General features: G+C 37.9%; 1 protein-coding gene across 1 annotated transcript; it reads right to left on the bottom strand.

Annotated features, from left to right (window-relative positions):
- Positions 1 to 245: 245 nt before the first annotated feature.
- LOC148997162 (uncharacterized) lies at positions 246 to 3,892 on the bottom strand. Its single transcript, XM_089132846.1, has 7 exons — positions 3,668 to 3,892; positions 3,393 to 3,561; positions 1,944 to 2,219; positions 1,478 to 1,537; positions 1,040 to 1,099; positions 360 to 464; positions 246 to 271 (listed from the first exon to the last, which is right to left on the bottom strand). The coding sequence occupies exons 1-7, from the start codon at positions 3,890 to 3,892 to the stop codon at positions 246 to 248; spliced, it is 921 nt and encodes a 306-aa protein (XP_088988972.1).
- Between the last annotated feature and the right edge of the window lie 4,962 nt (positions 3,893 to 8,854).

Genomic DNA, 8,854 nt, shown 5'->3' on the forward strand with positions numbered 1-8,854 from the left:
TCTCCAGCACTACACTTCCCATGATCCTCTTGTCTGCACACCTGAACTCACTCCCTCATCAGCCTCCCGTTCAGCGTCCTGTTCATCTGTTTCACCTGTCTTCACCTCATTATGTTTGATTATTCTGTGTATTTAGTTCCCTCTGTTTTAGTCAGTCTTTGTCGGTCGATGTCTAATGTGAGCCTGTGTTGCACCTGAATTCCTGTCTTCCTGCCTGTTTTGAACATTAAATATTATCTTCACCGTTACTCCGGACTCCTCGTTCCTCTGCCTGCACCACAAGCGTGACAGACATATTCTAAATCTACACTATAGTTTTCCTTGCCCATAAGGTAACCGACATCCAAAGGTTTTGTTACTGTCTCCACAACAACTAATGGGAATCACTTCATGGCCCTGACTGAACCCCGAAAGCCCACTTCCTGTTAGCTCTTTATCTATAATCTCCATCAGGGTGTGGTCCCCTGGCATACATAGAGCTTGTCACAATGAGAAACAAGCCATGCAGTGAATGCGGTTTCTGGTGAGTGGGATAGAGGGACTTACGTTTTCTGGGGCAGACTGCCGTGACTCCTCACAGCTCCATCCCCCCTAACGATACCGGATGCTGTTGGCCTCGCAAACACCCGTCCAATGTCATACCCAACCTCACATAAACACCTCCATCAGGAGATGCCCAGTGTCTGCGTGATCCCCCTGCCTTAGGTTGCCTCCTATTTGGCCAAAGAAGGTCTTACCCGTCATCGAGATGACCACTCGTGCACACATGGCAACCGCCATTTTCCAAAACTGTTTTCTTCAACAAAATCTGTTGTTTCTGGAGCTTAGGAAAAACATTCGAGAGTCACCAGGGCCATTCGGATTGCCTAATAGTTGTAACACAGTGACACAGGGATTTTGACCACCCCTTCACTATTGTGTTGGCAAATAATTGCCAGAAGACTGTAACTAGGTACTACAGCTCATCATACTAATCAATTTTGTGGGATTCAGTTCACACTCCAATACAGAAATCTGGACAAGCAGTACATCAACATACCTTTCCTTTTTTTTGGCCGCACTGTAGCGGGAGCAGAACAGCCTCCTTTCACAACTTTCACTGTCAAACAAGGTAATAACATATTTAAACGATTATGATGTGATTTGTATCTAACAAAGAGCTGTAGAATACGATGTGTAGGCCCAGGACATCTCTGCAGCGCCACAATATTTAGTTTAAAATGGTATTAACACAAATTAATAAACAAATATTGCACCTCCTGTGGTTTAAAAATTGCAATAGGTCATATTGCGAGTTCGATAAGATTTTGATTAGTTGTTCAGCCCTACTGTTAAATAAACAATTGAACAAATTAATTTGGACATCGCCTAAACCTAATAGATCACAGCAACTTACAAATGCAAATACAGCCTTCATGAAGACTCACAACAATTAATATAAATCCCAATGTATGGATTACACACATTACATACACACCTTTCCTTTTATTCGGCCGCACAATAGTGGGAGCAGGACAGCCTCCTTCCACAACTTCATCTGTTAAATATTGAGAAACATTTAAAATATGTGAAAAAAATATTTTAGAACATTTGCAAAATGTTGCATCCATGTCTCCCTCATGAGGAATACAATTAGGCACAGTTTATAATGAAGACTGGAGACTTCCATATGATGGAGACTTTAATATTCCATATAATGAAGACTTTAATATACTTTAAATTGTAATTTATTTCAGTGATCAAAGCTGAATTATCAGCAGCCACACTGCTCCACACTCCACAAGTGTCAAATGATCCTTCAGAAATCACTGTAATATGATGATTTGCTGCTCAAGAAACATATATATAAATGTTTCGGACTCTGAATTTGTTTACAGTTTCACATTACACAAAGTAAGAGTATGGTTTAACTCTTCATATACTGTAGCTCCTTTTATGCTCACCTTTTTCAAAAGAAACTGGGGAGGCTGCTGAAGGTCCTTCTGGGGAGTGGGGTCTTTTCCCCAGGTTCTGGGATGGCTTTACAGAGGGTGCTAAAGAGGACACTGGGTGTTCAATTGGGGACTTTGGTGGTCCAATAAGGGCTGCTGGAGGTCCTGTTGGAGCTGTTGGAGGATTAAGAAGGACCACTGCTTCCTGCTGATTTGAAATGACCATTGGTGGTCCTGTTGGTGGTTCAACTGGGGCTGATGAACTTTGAATTACTTGTGGGCTCCAGCCTACATTGTAGAAGTACATAATTATTTAGAAAACATCAATCAACCTTTTTCACAATTTTAAGTCATTTTATAGAACAAATCTAATCGATTCATCAAGAAAAAAAGTCCGTAAAAATAATCGTTAGTTGCAGCCGTAGTAGCAAAAAGAGATGTGTATAGACCTAATAAGTGCTGTTCTACCAAACTACTTCTTCCTAAGTTGTATTAATGGGTGAATGTCCTCAAGACATGTGATGAATGTTTTGAGATAGTCTGGTGGATGACCAATTGTGCCATTTTTTCAACTGGAATTTTATAATTAAAATTATAGCACGGCTAATTACATTGTCTTCCAACTGAATTCAATAGAATAGAATAGAATAGAATGACACATTTATTTAGCACTATCATATGTACTACTGTATACCCAAAGCGCTTTACAATCATATCAGGAGGTCTCCTCAACCACCATCAGTGTGCAGCATCCACTTTGGTGATGTGATGGAAGCCACCATCAAACAGCGCCAGTGCGCTCAACAAACCAGCTACTCTGCTAGGACTAGTGTCACCACCTAAAAAGTGTAGAACCCTGATCTGCAACATCTATGATGGGCATGGATCACTAAGTTTAGGGCCAGGCACTGTTTTAGTGAAAAAAGGCAGCATATCGGCATGCGTTTATAAAAGAATGTTCTTTTCTTTAATCCACCATCACAGTTCAAGCTTGGTTTAGTATAAAAGCCAAATATACTGGATCGCCTGGTGTGTGTGTGTTCTATTTTATTTAAGATTAAAATGAAAACCAAGCAGATAAAATTTATGTTATTTTATTGGTACTTAAACATGAGCAGCTAAATAGCTAACTGCTTAGCTTTTAACCTCTCCCAATTAGTTTAGTTTTAGTTGTAAGCAAAAACCTTCAATGATAATCTGAATGATCTATTAAGTCAAGTCAAGTCACATTTATTTATATAGCGCTTTTCACAATACAGATTGTATCAAAGCAGCTTCACAGTGATAACATGAAAGTAGCACAACACAGATCAACAACATTGCTAAACACTAAATAACCCCAACTGAGCAAGCTCAAAGCAATTATTAGTCAAGAGAAGGCAACCACAGGCTGACCTGTGAGGCTGTGACCACATCAAATACAGGACATTTTTTTTTAAATAAATAACAGAATATTCTTACCTTGAATAACAATATCATACATGGCCTTAATTCGTTCAAGGCATGTATGTGATGTCTCACTCAGCTGGCAGCGGGGTGCCAAAACCTCAGACACCCAATTGTTTTGCTTTTTTCCAGGCTTGGAGAGAAGTAAAACCCCCCTTAACTCCAAGGCCTGCAATTTTTCGAGCTACAAATACAAGGACACACATACAAAATAACATATATTATTTAAAAATATATCTAGCAACATTTGGAAAATAACCTGCATAAAAACAATACAAGAAATTGCATACCAACAACACAGCTTCATCCTGTATATGAGAGGTAGTCCGATTTTTTTTTTTTTTTTTTTGCATTTGAACCCAGCTCTCCCTCTTCTGATCAAATTTTTGTAGTTTCTTTTCTAGCCTCAGCTTATGTGGCTGTTTTTTCTTGCATGTGTTGCAAGTTTTGCAGGCCACATTTAGATCTGTATGACAGACCATACATTTTCGCCTGGTTGTCCCCTGGCCTGGCATTTCTATAGATAAAGTAAGAGAGTGACAGAGATTTTGAGAAGAATTTCTTTCACACAACCAAAACAGAACAATAAATATATATATATTTTTTAAAATGTAATACTTAGGCAACTTAAAAACACCAGGCTTCTGGAAGAGAAGAATAAAGAGAGAGAGAAAGTGTCTGTGTGTGTGAGAGAGAGACTGAGAGTGAGACAGAGAGAGAGAGAGAGAGAGAGAGAGAGAGAGAGAGAGAGAGAGAGAGAGAGAGACTGACAGTGAGAGAGATAGAGGAGTGGCTCTTAAAAGAGCCGTTGGTTTCTTATAAAATTAGACAGGTGGAGGTAAGGATGGTGGGTAAAAACAGGAGCTGTTGGACAAAGGAAAACGAAAACATAGTTATTTTGCAGCAAAGATTCCACGATTTGTCATACTATACATATAACTGCAACAAAATAAAGAAGATAACTTTGATGCTGCTGTTATTGCATATTCAGCATGCAAACTGCATTCATGTACAGAAGCAGTGTGTCGTAATAAATGAGATTTAAAAAAGATTTTGTTATTTGTCCTCTCGATGCGCCTGTAAATAGTTGTGTGTATGGTTATTGTTTTAGTGTTGTACCCCCAATTTTGCCCATTTTCTTCTGAAAGATTTATTTACATCAATTACAGAACATAATATGAACTTTATCGATCAATAAAAAAAAATGTAATGGCACAAACTAGAATAATTATAGTAAATTTTACATGTGGGGTCGGTAAGATCTTTAATGTTAAAAGAAGTATAATATGCTTACGACAGCTTAATTTATTTGATCAAAAATACAGTAAATCTTTATAAAAACAAAAATTGTGAAATATTATTTAAAATAGGCGATCTGTTTTCTATTTAAATATGTTAAAATGTAATTTATTCCAGAGATCAAAGTTGAATTTTCAGCATCATAATTATTAGAACATCTTATATGATATACATACATATATATGTGTGTGTGTGTGTGTGTGTGTAACAATGTAAAAGCCTTTACGATCACGTATAATCGATTTATTGCATAATTTCTGAATAAAATAAAAAAAATTCGTTCAAAATCGAAAAAATCGTCCATCGATTAAAAAGCTCCACAGTCTTCATACACACAAATATAACGTTAGGCTACAGCAAAGTAGATTTCTTAAATGACAGCACCGTAATAAAAATATGGCTTTGACCTACCAGATCGCGGAATTTTGGAGAATGCACTTAATCGCTTCTATTTTGGTCCGTGGAGAGTAGTCGGCATTGAGGAAATGATTGCCCCCTGCTGGTGTTCAACCTTCATTCCTGCGTGTCATGTTCACGCCTTGAGGAGGCAAAGTGCTAGTGGACCAGCTAGTGGACCAGCGTGTGTATTACACGCTTTAGCGTGATTGGATGATTTGATGCTCAAGAAACATTCATTATATTTATCAGTGTTGAAAACAGGTGTGTACATTTTTTTTCCCAAAATTCTTTGAAGAGAGAACAGCAAAAGAACAAAAGAATCTTTCAAAAGAACATCATTTATCTGAAATCTAAAGCTTTTGTAACATTAAACACTACCGTTTAAAAGTTTGGGGTCAGTAAGAATTTTTGTTTTATATTTGGGGGGAAATAAATAAAATAAATAAAAACATTTATTCATCAATGAGTTAAACTGATCAAAGTTACAGTAAAGACATTTATAATGTTAGAAAATATTTTTTTTAAATAAATGCTGTTCTTTTTAACTTTCTATTCATCAAACACAACTACACAACTGTTTTCAACATTGATAATAATAATAATGAATGTTTCTTGATCATTAAATCATCATATTAGAGTGATTTCTGAAGGATCATCATGTGACACTGGAGTAATACTGAAAATGATGCTGAAAAATTAGCTTTAATCACAGGAAGAAATTAGGCTACACTTTACAACATTAGAAAAAATCTTAGTGATATATATGCTCTAATTAAATGTTACACTTATTTCGTTGTATGCAGAAGAGAACATGCATTTCGCGAGTTTTATTTGCACGTTTAAAATGTTAGATGACATATTTGTGCAAACTATTGTGAAGTAAAGCTTTCTTTGGTTCTTTCGAGCTCTGAACCGCATGTACACGTGACGTCACAAGGGGCGGGGCAATGCGAACCTCCAAACTCCATCTCTGAGTCCGTTTCGCCTGATGCCTTTATGTCTGATCTGATGCCTTTTAGTCTGAGGCTGTTTTGTCTGATGCCTTTTAGTCTGAGGCTGTTTTGTCTGATGCCTTTTTGTCTGAGGCTGACTGTTTTGTCTGATGCCTAATTGTACGAGACCTGACACCTGACATTGTTTTTCCTGAGACCTGAAGCTTTTCAGTCTGAGGCGTGATGCCGTTTTTTCCAATAACTGAAGCCTTTTAGTCTGAGGCATGATGCCTTGTCTTCATATGTCTGAGGTCTGAGGATGTCCTAAAATTTACACCGTACGGGGGTCCAGTTTCCAGATCAGGATGCTCTCTGCTCTCCTCGTCGTGCTCGCATGCGCGCTCGCTCTAGATTCCGGGAGATTTTAACTAATTTGCGCTATAACTAGTCAATCACAAATGTGGCTCAATTGTTAGATTTATAGATAAACTCATCTTTCAGGCATTTGACCGACGGGATTGACACTTCAGCGCGAGAAATCAGGGGTGTGTCGTGTGAGCGTGTGTGAGAGTTGGCAGCTCGGCTGTTCTCTCCCGCGCTCTAGTCGTCTCTGATGATGTCGTGGCGCTCATACATCATTGTTACATCAGGTGTTACATCAGGTGTTATCAGTACGCAATGTCTTGCAAATTCTGTGAGGATTAGGAGGGGTGTTTTAAAGAGTCTTCATACAACATGTGTTTTTCAGGCTGGGTTGTTTGTAATTGTGTAAAAGTAGGGAAAAAATAAAAACCTTTATTAAACATTTATTAAACGCATGTTCATGTTTTGTAAATGATTAGTTAATCATTAACTAAACAATTGTAAATGACTTAACTCAATCTACAAAACATGTATACAATAATTAACATATCACTTATTAAACATTTATGAAACGTATAATCATGTTTCATAAAAACTATTTAATCATTTACTAATCACTTGTAAATGACTTATAACAGAATTTACAAAACATACATAAAATGTTAATATATTATTTTAACATATATATATCACTTGCTGATCATTTTCCAGGGTGGGGCCCCGGCTGCGCTGTTCCTTTATTTATTTCTCATTTAATGTAAGATAATGTAGTCTTCCTCTTCAATTATCTCCTCTGTAATTCTGGTTAATGGATCAGAGGCTACGCATCTCACGCACCACACGTGTTTGATCCAATCATCACTTCACTAAACCAGACAGAAGGATCAAAGAGAGATATTATTACTGGTTATTAGATCAGAAAGGTGTTATAATCACTGAACAGTTTCAGAGAGATGTCGCAATCATCATTTCATAATAACCAGACAATTAAGTTAATGAAAGAACATTGATTTGATCCTATTCAAGCTACAGGCTTTCTCTGCGCTGGTGACAAACTGAAGTCTCTGCTTTTCTTTTAGTTTATTGGCATATGACAAACAATATACATCAAATGTTAAAATAAAAGTAGAGAAACTAACTTACATTACTTATATATATGTAATGTAAGTTAGTTTCTCTGTATGTAATGATAGTAAGTGTGTGTATATATGAATAAATAATGTAGTTAGCAAGTATTTAACCATATTCATGAGAGGAGCATGCTGAGAACTTTTGATTGGTCGGCTCCTCAATCGTTCACCAGAGCCGTAGAGAGAAAGAGTCAGTAGTGTGTTCCTGCACAACCAGAGCGAGTGTGAAGCTGCAGACTCAGAGACCTGCATCTACAGTCCCCCACCCAGAGTCCCGCATCCTCAGACCCCTCGTTTTTCGAGACAGCGCCTCCTAGGCACTGTGAGCTGACATCGCATTTGTCTCTGGTGTTTTCACTGCGTGATGTGTGCAGTTATAGGCATAGACATGTCTTTATTATTGTAATATACTTTGGGGAGCGTCAGACATGAGGAGACATGGCTAATTCAATTAAGCTTTTTATTGATAGCATGTCCGAGCGGACCATGTGTCATCCAAACACCAGTTCAACAGTCAACATAATGACACACACACACACACACACACACACACACACACACAATAGCCTCTCATTTCAGCCACAGCCAATCATGCTGCATGCTTATTGTTTCACTAACGTTGACAAGATTAGCTCCTTAGGTATCGAAATTCGGTACTGAAAAACAAGACATGTTTCGATACTCGATAGTATTGATGCAATATATCAGACAGCAAGCCAACATTGAATAAACTTTGTTTTTTGATCTGATCTGAATAAACTTTGATCTGAATGATCATTATGATTGATATTGAAATTTCAATGCAAAATTAACGTTAAATCACCATTACCCTGTCGATGAAAAACCAACGTACAGCACCGGACACAGCTCATTTCTGGACCCTTGGCACAAGCGTAAAGGTAAGCTTGCTTAATGTTAGATATGAATGAATTGTTAGGCTGATTGTTAACACGATGGTTCGTGTAGTAACCAACGCAGTGCTGCAGACACTGGAATAGATTTCTGTTTTATCACTGTGTCAAAATCTGCCAAAAATTGCCTAGGCCTACTTTGTAGTTCTCTTTGCTTTGCCTCACATTACATACTTCATATAGGAACATCTCGCGGCACGAATGTACCAATGTCTCCTGTTTAACTTAAATGCTAATTCTTTGCATTGTGATTTTATTTTCTGTTTTAGGTGCTCTTACTCAGCAGATGGGGACAGACGCCGTCACCCGATTCACATGTGCCAGACCGGGCTTTCATGTTTAATGCACTGGATTGGTTGTCCTTTCGCGATCGCGATACATAGGTGAAGCTGTCTCTTTAATTGCCCACTTTGCTTGGGTGTGCGTCCCGCTCAGGAAATTCG

This window comes from Pimephales promelas, chromosome 2 (assembly GCF_988280905.1).
Source record: "Pimephales promelas chromosome 2, fPimPro1.hap1.1, whole genome shotgun sequence".
Classification (NCBI taxonomy): Eukaryota; Metazoa; Chordata; class Actinopteri; order Cypriniformes; family Leuciscidae; genus Pimephales; species Pimephales promelas.

Excerpts from the sequence above, each read along its gene's own strand:
- LOC148997162 (XM_089132846.1), bottom strand. The coding sequence starts at position 3,892 with ATGCCAGGCCAGGGGACAACCAGGCGAAAATGTATGGTCTGTCATACA. Across the intron at positions 2,220-3,392 it reads GTATGATATTGTTATTCAAG|GCTGGAGCCCACAAGTAATT; the intron begins GTAAGAATATTC and ends TCTACAATGTAG. Across the intron at positions 465-1,039 it reads GCGGCCAAAAAAAAGGAAAG|GGGACCACACCCTGATGGAG; the intron begins GTATGTTGATGT and ends TATGTATGCCAG.